The 13,832-nt window shown below is 40.7% G+C and overlaps 1 protein-coding gene across 2 annotated transcripts in view; it reads right to left on the bottom strand.

The window, feature by feature from the left end:
• Positions 1–5,603: 5,603 nt before the first annotated feature.
• ppp1r9ala (protein phosphatase 1 regulatory subunit 9A-like A) overlaps positions 5,604–13,832 on the bottom strand; it is an 88,883-nt gene continuing 80,654 nt past the window's right edge. For both annotated transcript variants that reach the window (XM_073047206.1, XM_073047205.1), the window contains 2 exons: positions 10,262–10,435; positions 5,604–8,907 (listed from right to left, as the gene is read on the bottom strand). In XM_073047206.1, the coding sequence (XP_072903307.1) occupies positions 8,737–8,907; positions 10,262–10,435 (345 nt within the window). In that variant the 3' untranslated portion in view covers positions 5,604–8,736. The remainder of the gene's footprint in view (positions 8,908–10,261; positions 10,436–13,832) is intronic.

Raw genomic sequence — 13,832 nt, 5'->3', positions numbered from 1 at the left:
CGAGCTCTTGAACATGGCCCAGTCTATAAGCAATCCCAAGCTGCTCATCAGCCTCTCGCAATTATTTCTTTGTTCTCTCATCTCTGCAGCCTTGCTTTTTAGCCTTTGCATGTGTGCAGGTCCATCCCCGGTGTCCCCGCCACAGCCGCCGGCCGTCGCAACACTCGGCCCGGAGCATGGCGCAGCGAAACGCCCCAGGTCCAGTTGACCCGGCTGGTAGCACCTGGTAAGGGTCCCCTGCTCGGGGTTACGAGCGATGGTCAACGGTGGACCCAGCAGGAGACTGGTGGGGAAGGCGGAAGAGCTACGACCTTGGAAGACAATGGTTGCTTTGCAAGCTGATGATCTACTAAGAGAGGTGATGACCTGTTTAAACTCACCCGTCAGAAGGAAAAGGCAAACCACTGCTGTAACCTGCCAAGTACATGATTTCCCAATATGTCAGTCTCAATAAAGGATCAAAACAACAACGTCAACTGAGCCATGAATAACAGTAGTGGAGTCGCGTCCGGCAGCGGTAGGAATGAGGCTACCAGAGTCGTCATCAAGTGAAAACCGCATGTCAGGATAGCTACGTGGAATATTAGATCTCTTCTTATATGAGGAAAACTAGAAAATGTGGTTATGGAAATGAAAAGACTTAAGATAAACACACTCGGACTCTGTGAAATGAGATGGACAGAGAGGAGATGGTTCAAAAGGGCTGACGGATACCAACTGATCCCATTCAGGAGGAAGTGAACGTAAGCACGGAGATGGAATCTTGGTAAACAAGAAAACAGCAAGGACTATCAAGTGTATCCATTAATGAAAGAGTGATGATGATTAAAATTTCGGCTAAACCATTTGACATTAGCGTCATACGGGTCTATACTCCAACCACGGTCTCTGACGATGACGAAGTCGATATGGTGTACGGAGAGGTTGAAAAGCTAATGAAAAAGACTCAAAACAACGAAGTAATTGTGATTCTTAGTGATTTTGATGTCAAAGTTGGCAGCGCAAGAGAAGTTTTGACTGTGGGACCCTTCGGGCTTGGGGAAAGAAACGACCGTGGAGAAAGACTGGTTGAATTTGCAAAAGCTAACAAACTAATGATTGCGAACACCTGGTGCAGTCTGCCGAAACGGAGACTGTACACGTGGACCAGTCTTGATGGTTCAGTAAAAAACCAAATTGACTACATTTTAATACCCAATCGGTTCAGGAATGGAGTGAAGCAGGGGAAAACGTACTTCGGTGCTGACTGTTAGACAGATCACAACCCTGTGGTATTGGACACGACTGTGTGTTTGAAGAATCTGAGAAAGGCCAAACCATGAAACAAAATAGACTTTGATTTGCTCATTAGGGGTGAAGCAAAAAAATCGAATATTTGGTTGAAACGGAGAAAATATTTTCAGTCTTAGATGACAAGGGTAGCAACATGGCAGTGGAGAACATCTGGGAAGAGTTTTAAACAACAGTGACAGAAGTTGCGGAAAAGAGCAAAAGACATAACCCTTGGTTCACCGATGAGCTGAGAAAGTTAACTGAAGAAAGGTAAAATATCGGGATAATGAACGATACAAAGCCCTACACCGCTTGATTCAAAGAAAATGGAAGGAAGTGAAAGAGAACTGGATGAATGAACAGTGCGAAGAAACTGAGCAGTATGTACGAAGTTATGAATATAGAGGCCTTCACCAAAAGGTAAAGGATATGACAAAATTAAAGAGGACCATGCCATCGACTGGGTGTATCAAAGACAGTAATGGTAATCTACGCTATGAAAAAGAAAAGATCATGGACAAGTGGGTTGTGTACATCTCGGAATTATTTGAAGATAGCAGGATTGAAGATTTACCATAATCAAATCAAATGACTAAGCAACCTAAAATATTGATGTCAGACATGGAAAGTGCGATTCGGAGTCTAAAAGTCAGGAAGGCGGCCGGTGAAAATAAGATTTCCACTGAAATGTTGAAATCACTTGTATACTGTACATCCTGAAATGCTTTTTCTTTGCAAACATCCACGAAAACCCAGAAGTGCCCCAAAGAGTGAACGGCAGTTAAACGCAACGATCCCACCTCCTCCCACCAGCAAAGAAAATGCGCATCAATACCATCACCGAGCCCTAGTATGTGCTAAACAATAGCAAAGACACAGACCAAAGTTACCCCAAAGGCTTAGCATTCCATCCGACATTCGACCAGCCACAGGTTCTCTCTCTCCCTGGCAAGGGAGAAGGAGGTGTCCCCCATTTTCACAGCGAGCAGGAGACCTAACAACAACCCGCTGGTTTACGATGTTAAAAGTTCGTTTCGACGCTTTTTTCGAGCTCTGTGTCCGAAGATCGCAAAGACCTCGGGTCTTCGGGCCCACAGCGAAAGATTTTATGGCCTCGCCGACGTCACACGAGTCTCCTGCCGTGACACCAATCCTCGATCCGCCCGTCTCCAGAGCCCCGAGATCTTAAGCTTCTGAACGCGATCGAGACTCTCAGGACAAACCCTTGGCATGTCGGATAACGGCCAGTCGTGGAACCCCGAGAACAGGTCCCATTCCCGCAAAGAACCGAAGCCTGTGTGTAACTCCAGGTCAGGGTCTTCAAAAGAACCCTGAAAGGGAAAAATAAAAAATATTAAACGGTGATGCCTTGTGCAGGAAGGCACAGAGTCGACTGTACTTCCTAAGAAGGTTGGCGTCATTCAATGTCTGTAGTGAGATGCTGAAGATGTTCTATAGGTCAGTTGTGGAGAGCGCCCTCTTCTTTGTGGTGGCGTGTTGGGGAGGAAGCATTAAGAAGAGGGACGCCTCACGTCTTAATAAGCTGGTAAGGAAGGCGGGCTCTGTCGTGGGCAAAGTACTCGAGAGTTTAACATCGGTAGCTGAGCGAAGGGCGCTGAGTAGGCTACGGTCAATTATGGATAACTCTGAACATCCTCTACATAGCACCATCCAGAGACAGAGAAGCAGTTTCAGCGACAGGTTACTATCGATGCAATGCTCCTCAGACAGGATGAAGAGGTCAATACTCCCCAATGCCATTAGGCTTTACAATTCTACCGCCAGGACTTAAGAACTTTTTAAAAGCTATTATTAATGCTTTTTGAGATAGTGATTTAGATGCATATCATATTTTTTACTGAGTTAAGTATTGTATGTAATTAGTTTTGCTACAACAAGTGTATGGGACATTGGAAAAAAAGTTGAATTTCCCCATGGGGATGAATAAAGTATCTATCTATCTATCTATCTATCTAATTCAGCAGAGATTTCTTCAAATAAGCCTGATTGAGGTCCCTGATGATGATTTGAAATGTGTGGGGGTAGGCTGTTTCTTATTTGTTAATCACTGCATTTAATACAGCGAGTGCTTTATTAACATCTGCCTTTGGCGTATGTAAATTGCGATTGGAATCATGGAGGAGGATTCTCTTGCTAAGTAGAAGAGTCAGCACCAGATCATCAGATGTTCCAGCTCGGAGTAAAGAAGAGTGCAACAAGTCCGCTCTGTCCAGGCACCACGAGTTTATCATGAAACACAGACCCTCACCTTTTGCCTTCTCCGAATCTGCAGTCAGGGCCATCTGGAGTATTGAGAAGCCCTTGGGGTCTTACTAACGTGTTTGGTTTGGAGTGAGCCATGTCCCCATGAAACAGAACACAGCAACTCATTTTCCCGCCAATACAGCAATCTTGCCCTTAGATCTTCAGTCTTTTTCTCCAGGGACTGTGATTTACAGCAAGATGCTGGGTAGAGGGAGTTTCATTCCTCAGTGTCTCAGTCTCCCTCTCCTCCATGAGCGTTAAATCAGCCAAGTCCTTTTGAAGATCCTGACATCGCAGGTTCAAAAAGTATGTTCCTTAAAGGGAAATTACAGGCTGCAGTGAGGGTAATTCAGACAAAGTATAGTTAGAAGTTTTGCGAGAAGCCCGCAACATCGCTGTGGTTCACCAGTGCCATCTTGTCCAGCAGAGCTCTGCTGCAGTTTGTCCGTTCTCTTGTGACTGTTTAGACTTCTCAGGCATCCTGCGACGTCGCGATCTTCTAAAGGACGTGGTGGTTTTTGAGACATGGGAGGAAATGTTCTAGCAGGTTAATCGGCAACAGTAAAGTGAGCCTAGTGTATCGAACAGTAGTAGGATCTCCAGGAAGTTGATGAAAAATTTGAGAAGGAAAAGAGGACTAGTGTAACTGGGGCATAACTGGGACCTTTTCAGGTCAAGACTAAGAGGGAAAGTAGACAGGGAGAAAGAAAATAAAGAGATTGGTGAAACAAGTAAGTGATTGGTGAAACGAGGAGGGATGAAGGATGATGGGTAGATGAAGCAAAGCAGGGGAGGGGAGAAGGTGTGGAGTTGAGGGAGAAACAGTTATGTTGAACTATAAATGGGTGCTTTCATGATCTGTGTGAAATCAGTGGGCTGAAGAACCTGTTTCCTTGCTCCATCTCTATATTATAAATAAATAAGTTACTCCTGTGCATCCCTCCCTTCCTTTCCCATCCCAAGTTCAAATCATACCATTCATTCCCAGGGTCTCACTTAGTCATCAGAATAATGCTGATGTGGAGACTGTGCAAGCCACCTTGGATTTCATGTTTATGCCATCCAATTTTAAGCAATGAAAAATTCAAAAATACTCGTCAGATGGCACGTGGACAGAACAAGTCTGGAACCATTAATTATGTTTCCCCGTCTTTGCATACCACTTACTATTTCCAGTATATGCAATTTATTTTCAATTAGCAAAGATAAACTATCTTAATAGCATAGGATTCTGGCTGATTTCCTCTGATTTGGGATTCTTGTGAGGCAGCAAAGTGACCCTTTATGTAAGTTATGTTTGAGGTTGTGAACAGCTTTGTGTGAGGACTGAGAAAGCTGCATCAGCACAATTTTCAACAGCCTACCTGGAAAAGTTAGATTGATTGTCTGCCATTGGCAGTCTTCAGCCTAAATGGTCTCATCATACAGACCAGCAAAAATTCAGAAACTGCAAAGTAATATTCAATTTAAAAATAATGTTTCTAAACAAATCAAATTTAGTGTCAGAATTATTTGCAATTTTGTGCAAAAAATCACCATGTAAGAACAAATTTGACAGAACACCATAAGGAAATAGAAGAGGTAGGCAGTGGGGCATCAAGACCGCCTACTATTCAATATGATCATGGCTGATCTGCCCCAGATCGACTCTTGTGTCAATTTCCCAATCTTTCAAAAATCTATCCACTTTTTCGTCAAATATCCCCAGTGATCTAAACTCCACAACACTCCCAATCCCCAACTCCCAATTCTTCTAAACTTTAAAGAATATAGACCGAATTCTTCAGCTGTTGTGAAAGATCAGCTCTTTCATCTGAGTAACTAGCCTAGAGAAACTTTTTTTGAACTTCCTCTAACCATATACAAAGTAACTGCAGCAAATCACAGCCACTGGATGGCAGTATATACCACTACAATTTTTATACATCAATGGCAGCATCTGCATAACAAAATTCTTTGTTATCAGGAAGTTAATGTTGTTTGAAAAAGGAATGACTATAAAACAGTGCAATAAGTTACAAACAGCAATAATCCATTAGTTCAAAAAAGAAGCTGAAATTTATAAGTTCTTTTTATTTCAAATTGTATTTTATTTCAAAAGGTTTTACAGCAAGATCATGTAAATCTATTAACCACTCTTTTACAAATGCTAATCCATTCCCCTTCCTAGCTATGGTTCACAACTGAACCAGGATATTTAATTACTTTGGTGTATTTGATCCCAAGTAAGGCATCTGGCTCATATTCACTAAATCATGACTTAGGCTACCTATCCCTATCTCGGTAACTTCAATTACTAGCCATAATTTTCCATATTTCTTGTTCTCCTTTGATCCAATTATTTCAATGTCTTTTAAGCCCATTTTTAACTTTCATATTCCATAAATATATTCTTTAGCCCTCAACTTAAGTTTTCCTGCTTTCCTTAAGCTTGACTAGACCAGCAATGTCTTGATTTCAAAATTCTCACTGTCCAAGGTCTTATCTTCCTACATTCTTCACTCCCCCCCGTCCCATTGTTGCTGGTAGGCAAATCAAGACACTGATGCTATTATGTTTCAAATTAAAGGGGTAGGAGTGAAACCACACATATTCCAAAAACTGTAAACAAAATCTAAACCAATTCCACTTAGAGGAGACACAAGGGACTGCAGATGCTAGAATCTAAAGCTAAGTACAAATTGCTAGAGGAATTCAGTGGCCTGGACAACATCTGATATGGGAGAAGAATTGTTGATTTTGAGGCTCTACTTCAGAATTGGGGGCAGAGAAGGCAGATAGCCAATATAAAAAGGTGGAGTGTGTCAAGGACCAAAAAGAGATTGGTGCACTGAGGAGATGTGAAGGATGATAGGCAGAAGGAGCAAGGTTTGGGAGGGTTCGGAAAGAGAGGCAATTGAGTGACAGATGGAAACAAACAAAGAATTGGGCAAATATGGGCAGGCAGGGGTGTGGAGGGTGAAGGGAGAGACAAGTGCTAGAAAGTGATAGATGGAAACATAAGGCTGAGAGTGCTGGAAACATTAGATGATACTGGGAACCATTAGGGGAGAGGGGAAGATCAGATAAAAGCAGACTGGGGAGTGTAAAATGTGTGGGTAGTGGGTGGATGGAGAGGGAGAGGAATGAAAACAGGTGTATGGCAGTCAGTATTGGAAAGGAGACAAAAATAGTAAGATCTGAAGTAAATCAGGAGGAGGAAGATACAGAGGAACACAGGAGGTAAGGGTTACTGGAAATTGGACCCGGATAGAATAAATAACTAAAGGGATACCACTGAGAAATGTTAAACTGAGTATTTTCCAGTTTTTATTAGTAGAAAGAATCTTATAGCTTGGGAAAACACATATACATTCAAATCATTAGGGAATAGAAGGCAACTATCAGTTGACTATCAAGGAATGAACTGTCCTCAAGGAAATACATCCTACTGATGTTATTTAAATAATTATTCATCTTTATTCTGTGGTTACATAAATGGAAAAGCCAATTTTCCCTTTCTTTTTATCACTAAAATTATCCTTTAGAGATGACAGGAACAAATATTAACATTGAGGAATACAAACACAAGTCTGCAGAATAGAAAACCAGTAAATACTGCTGTAATTGCAACTGAAAGTTGATTCCTGGTTCTGGATGTTGGCAGTAAGATGCACTGAAAAAGAGTGCACACCACGTAACAAGAAGTTAGACTAGATTTTTAATGATTAGTAATACAATGGCTCTGTTTTCAGTTTTCACTTCAGAAAATGCAAGCAAGTGAAAATCTAGAGAAAATATTTCACAGAGGAATTTTAATGACCTTCAAAGTACTGTCTATTTGTATAGTTTCTTCATAAAGTAAAACTTCAAAGTATTTTTTCTAATTTTATTCAAAATATAAAATTGGAAAAAATATAAATTACATAACACATTCTCTACTTAAATCATTTAAAATAATTCCTAATCAAAGGTAAGGGAATCCAATGTATTAGCTCGGAATATCAAATTATTACTTGTGCTAAATGGATAGGAAAGAAAGGAAAACATGATGACATGTCAGGACCAGAAATAAGATGGACACCCTTGAGATATCAGAAGTCCATGTGAAAACTGACCAGAATGGCAGCAGATGGATGCAAGCCGATAATCATTATGTTTTACCCTTATATCCACTGTAATTTATCTTTTGACAGACTGTGGAAAGGAAATGAAGGTAACATAATCCATGCTCTATTTCTAAAATCCTAATGTTCAGCCCAAAGAAATAAAGAAACAAAAACTCTTGTTACATTGGCAAATATGAAATTTCAGGGTAACACAAGATAGGAAAATTTTCATCTCTTGGATGACAAAAGATCAGTAAAGTGTAGAAACTGAAATCAGAGAACCATTGAAATAACATAGCTACACACACACAATTAAAAACTTGTAAGTGAGAAAGATAATAATTAACCTTCCAAAAACTTAAAGGATAACGACAGTGTCAAAGCATGGTCTATGTGAATTCTATATTAGATCAATGGGATATTCCTGATCATCATTTATACTTTGAATAAAAAATGATCACCAATGAGCTCAATAGAGAAGATTAAAGGGCATAAGACAAAACAGTGGCATCCCTTCTGTGCAATGGTTTTATAAAGAACAGAATTATAAAGTTATAGCTATGTAGTTTGCACTGTAAATACAGAAAGCTATTGCTGTTTTCACGCCTTTGCGGAAATGCATATTAAACAATGGATCAATTAATGCCACAGGCATAACATTTAAGTGTTCCATCTTTGTACCTTATTCTCTACAACTCTGTAGATAATTGACTTGAGTAGTGTCATTTCCCTTGCAATGTAGTTTGGATCACATTAGGAAATTCAAGATACTTTACAACACCCTTTAACAAGTATTTGATTAAATTTTAATAGTGTGCTTAAGTTTTAATAAAATATTAATTTCATCTATTATTAAGGCCATAGCTAATTAAGACTGCATAGAATTATAAACCTACAAAAATGTATGAACATTATATACAGAAAATTACCTACTCCATGAAACAAACCAGAAAATGTACCATAAATTTCTCTAATATAAATTGTTAATCTAACATACATTTGAGTTACTCTACATATGTGAATCAACAAGTCTGGGATGCATTCAACACACTGCAACACTGAAATAGGACAACTATCTACAATATTTGTTCTCAATTGCACTTAGTCCTATTTAACACATTGTTTCTACAGATGTGGCATGTGTACCAGTTTTTTTCTGTTGATCTTTCTCTTTTTTTTGATTCTTCTCTCTTTGTTTCTCTATTTTCTCATGTGTTTTCTTAATTTCCTTAAGCTTTTTCTTAATGGTGGCACGATCATTTTGATTGTTAACACCCAAAGCCTGCAAAATTAAAATATAACAAAATACATGTATTCTGATTTGACCATCTTCTACTGCACAATCTAAACATAACATTAAAAACCGAATGCCCTAAAATTGCATTAACGACTCCAGTAAATAGAGTTTTCAGATTGTATGAGGCCATGAGGCTCAAAGATGAGGTGCATCTTGTTGAACTTTGATAGAATAGCTTAGGAGGTTGAGGACTGAAGATCAGAATGGGAGTGAAAAGAAGAATTAACATGACAGCCAGCAGGAAGGTTAGTGTCATGCTTGTAGATGGAATAGAGGAGTTCACTGAAGCAGTGACCCAGTCTGTGGTATACCCAAGGTGGAGACCACCATATTATGAACAGCAAATGTAATATATTAAATTGAAATTATTATAAATAAATCACTGCTCCAGACAGAAAGTGTTTTTGTTCTTCTGGTATTGTGCAAGATAATATCACAGAACATCTGTTACCAGCCATACAGCACAGGAACAGGACATTTAGCCCACCACAAACATTCCATCCATGTTAATGGATTAGCCATGCTAATCCCATTTTGCAACACTTAATTTGCACCCTTCAATGCCTAGGCAATTCAAAATACTCATCTAGACATCTTTCAAACGTTTCAGCTACTCATTATTGCGTGGGAAAATGCTGTGGAAAGGAAAGCAGGTTTTGTAGTTACCATATTCACATCACATGGCGAGGTGAAGTATGCCCTCCATATATGTCAAACTCAAGGCCCGCAGGCCAAATCCGGCCCGCGGTGGAATTATCTTTGGCCCGCGAGATAATATCTAATTACTATAAAAGCTGGCCCCAGTAATCGAAGCGCCTATGGCGTATGATATGGCTAATGCTGAGTTTATTCAGGTACCAGGTTTTCAGGGTTTTTAGTGTTTATTCGGCAGTCTTCTTCATAAGAAACAGAATTTGTAAAGTGAAATACTTTGTAGTTATAGCAGAGACTGAGAGACATGAGAGCAGGCTGAAAAAACTGAGACAACGAAAGCTGCGTTCGCATGCGTCCGACTGATCCAGCCCGCATGAAGCTGCATTTTGCTCAATCCGGCCCGTGACCTAAAATGAGTTTGACACCCCTACCCTACCCCAACTCCAGAACCATTTGTAAGATGGCACTCTATGTAACACTCTAGGGTCAGTATCAGAACATTTTATATCAGCCCAATTCTAATGATGTCCTTGATGATTTTCCAGCATAAATATCTGAAGAGCTCAGTCTTGCTCTCTTTTGAGAGATTGGAAGCACTGAGCTTTTTAAACTCATTGCTCTATTACAATCCTACATCATGCTTGCTCAAATGTAATAATTGGCCACTGCAACAAGTCATACATACCTTAAGTCTACTGCTATCTAGTTGCATTAATTGTTCACCATCAACATTTTTAGAAAAAAATTCTGCTGTGTATTGCTCTAAATTAATTTCTTTCAGCCAGTGACAGACTTGTTGGGTTGTCCACTCAGGAACAGTTTGAATTTCACATTGACTTTTCCCTGTTGAATCAAGAACCTGTTTGGAAAGGCAAAAGAGAAAAATATCACTGGTTTTGCATATACATAAGAACAGTGCCTGTTCTAGGTTTTGTCATTTACAAAGTTTTGGAAGTTCAGCAATTAAGTGGGGAATGGACACATTTCATTCGTTATCAGCTGCCAGGTTCAGATCCACAGCAATTCCCTTCACACATCTTCATGGAGACTCCTGGGGAAAACTCATGTATTCCATGGGGAAGACGTACAAGGGATTCCTTACTCCTTTTAAAAAATAGCTACAAATTACTATATTTCAGTAAGCTATTTCATAAGACCTATGTCGATAAATGTGTGCCTTCGAGAACATTCTGAACATACCCAAACCATAAACTGTGGATGAACCAGGATATTTGTAGTCTTCTGAGGCTAGATCCAAAACCCTACAAGAAGTCCAGGTACAATGTATGGAAGGTAATTGTGAGAGCGAAAAGGTAATTCCATGTGAAGTTAGAGATACTAATAGCATAACAGTTGTGGCAGGCTTTGCATGCCATTACCTACAAGGCAAAACCTAACAGCAAAAATGGCTGGGATGCTTCATGCTCTGATGAGTTCAAAGCCTTTTATGCACTCTTTTAAAGGGAAAATAACACTACACCTATGCGAATCCTCACAGCATCTTCTAACCCTATGATCTCTGTCTTGGAGTCTTACACCAGTTCATCCTTCAAGAAGGTATCAGGCCTCGATGGTGTACCTAGCATGGTAGTGAAACCTGTGCACACCAACTGGTTGGAATGCTCAAGGACAGCTTCATCCTCTCTGCAGTAGGAGGTTCCCACTTAATTCAAATGGTTATCAATCATATCGATGACCAAGAAGAGCAGGGCAAGGTGTCTCAGCAACAATCCCTAGTAGCATTCAAATCTTCTGTGATGGAATGTTTTGGGATATTGATAAGTTGGCTGGATGAGTGGTGTCAAACAACAACTTTTGTATCATCCAGGTGGTCTAAGGCCATGTGAAGAGCCATTGAAATTGCATCTGCTGTTGATCTATTGTCCCGGTAGGCAAATTGCAGTCGGTCCAGGTCCTTGCTGAGGCAGGAGTTCAGTCTAGTCATGACCAACGTCTCAAAGCATTTCATCACTGTAGACATGAGTGCTACTGGGCAAAAGTCATTATGGTAGCTCACATTATTCTTCTTAATTGTTGCCTTTTTGAAGCAAATGGGAACTTCCACCCATAGCAGTGAGAGTTTGATAATGTCCTTGAATACTCCCGCCAGTTGGCTGGCACAAGTTTTCAGAGCCTTACCAGGTATTCAACTGGGGCCTTCCGCCTTGCAAAGGTTCACCCTCTTTAAAGACAGCCTAACATCGGTTCCTGAGACAGAGATCACAGGGTCACCGGGTGCAGCAGGGATCTTCACAGATGTAGTTATACTCTCCCTTTCAAAGCGGGCATAGAGTGCATTGAGTTCATCTGGTAGTGAAGCATCGCTGCCATTCATGCTATAGGGTTTCGCTATGTAGGAAGTAAAATCTTGCAAACCCTGCCAGAGTTGACGTACACCTGACGTCACCTCCAACCTCATTCAAGATTGTCTCTTCACCCTTGAAACAGCCCTCTCAAGTCATACCTCATTTTCTGGTACAGACCTGGGTCACCAGACTTGGATGCCACAGATCTAGCCTTCAGCAGACAACGTATATCCTGGTTCATCCACAGCTTTTGGTTCGGGAATGTACAGCAAGTCTTTGAAAGCACACACTCATCCACACAGGTTTTAATGAAGTCAGTAACAACTGCAGCATACCCATCCAGATTCAAAGATGAATCCCTGAACACGGTCCAGACTACCAATTCAAAGCAGTCCTGTAAGCGTTTCTGTGATTCCCTTGTCCATACCTTCTTGGTCCTCCCTACTGGTGCTGCAGTCTTCACTCTCTGCCTATACTCAGGGAGTAGAAGTACATCCAGGTAATCAGACTTCCCGAAGTAAGGGTGTGGAATAGCATTCTTGATGGTGGTATAACAATGGTCCATTGTGTTGTTTCTTCTGGTATTGAAAGTGATCTGATGATGGTAATTGTTTTATGACTTTTTCAGACTGGCCTGGTTAAAATCCCCCAAAATGGCGGTGAAGGCGTTAGGGCATGCTGTTTCGTGCATATTGATCCCATTGCTCTGATCATCTAAAGCCCGATTAACATTGGCCTGAGGCAGAACTTATACTGCTACCAAAATAATCACAGAAACCTCCCATGGTTGGTAAAATGGACAGTACTTAACTGCGAGATATTCCAGGTCTGGTGAGCGGAATTGGGACAGAACTAATATACTTGTGCACCAAGAGGAGTTGAGCATGAGGCATACTCCTCCACCTCTGCTTCTGACAGCCTCTATAGATCTATGCTGACAGTGTACAGTAAACCCGTCGATCTGAATTGCTGCATCCGGTACAGAAGGGGTTAAGCAGGATTCCATGAAACAAAGGATACATGCGTCCTAATGTCTCTGTGATTTAGCACCCTGGCTCTAAGGTCATCAATTTTATTCATCAGAGATTGCACGTTTGCCAGCAAGATAGTCGGTATAATGCACAGGATTGAGCGAGGCTACAGAGGGTTGTGGACTCAACCAGCTCTATCATGGGCACATCCCTCCCTGTCATGAAGGGCATCTCCAAAAGGCAGTGAGTGCCTCAAGAAGCCAACACCCACCATTAAGACACAAAACATCTGGGACATGTTTCCTTCTTGTTACTACCATCAGGGAGGAAAATGCACACTCAATGCCTTCCGCTCTGCCAGCAGATTTCTGAACATTACTTCCAATAAAAAAGAAAATAGTAAACATTGCTGGAGGACAGTAATTTATCACTTGTAATTCTCTCATTGAGGTAACCTCCCAAAGAAACGGGAGCACATCATGGTATTGCTAACATCAGAAGTGGAAATCTGAAGACATGCAGATTCAATTCCAAAGCACAAAGTGTTTAGTTAACACAGACACAGTCAGAAAAAAGTGCAACTATGTAGTGCTTTATCACATCATAACCAATTAACTTTCTTCTACTTAATTAATTGGATAACGATAAACTAGCAAATGCAAATATTGTAGCATTTTTGCAAGGATTAAGAGGTCACAAAAAAATGGCAAGCTGATCATTTTTTTGGTTAAAGAAGAATGTTTACCAGAGAAGACCGGAGAGACTAGGAGTCTCTAATCTTTTTCAGTCAAATTGGGTTATTTATATTCAACATGATCTTCCAAATAGTTTGTATTCCATCCCATATATGAGAAATACATCTAAAGAGCAAAAAATAAACTGCTGGAAGAACTTATATGGTCAATCAGTGTCCAGAGGCAAAGGATGGTCAGTATATGAAAATGAGGAGGGGGAAGACAGAGGTTGGCCTCATCTGCCC

This window comes from Hemitrygon akajei, chromosome 5, assembly GCF_048418815.1.
Source record: "Hemitrygon akajei chromosome 5, sHemAka1.3, whole genome shotgun sequence".
In the NCBI taxonomy this organism is placed as follows: Eukaryota; Metazoa; Chordata; class Chondrichthyes; order Myliobatiformes; family Dasyatidae; genus Hemitrygon; species Hemitrygon akajei.
The sequence above is the reverse complement of the archived record's forward strand: the minus strand, read 5'-3'. Positions and strand labels throughout refer to the sequence as shown.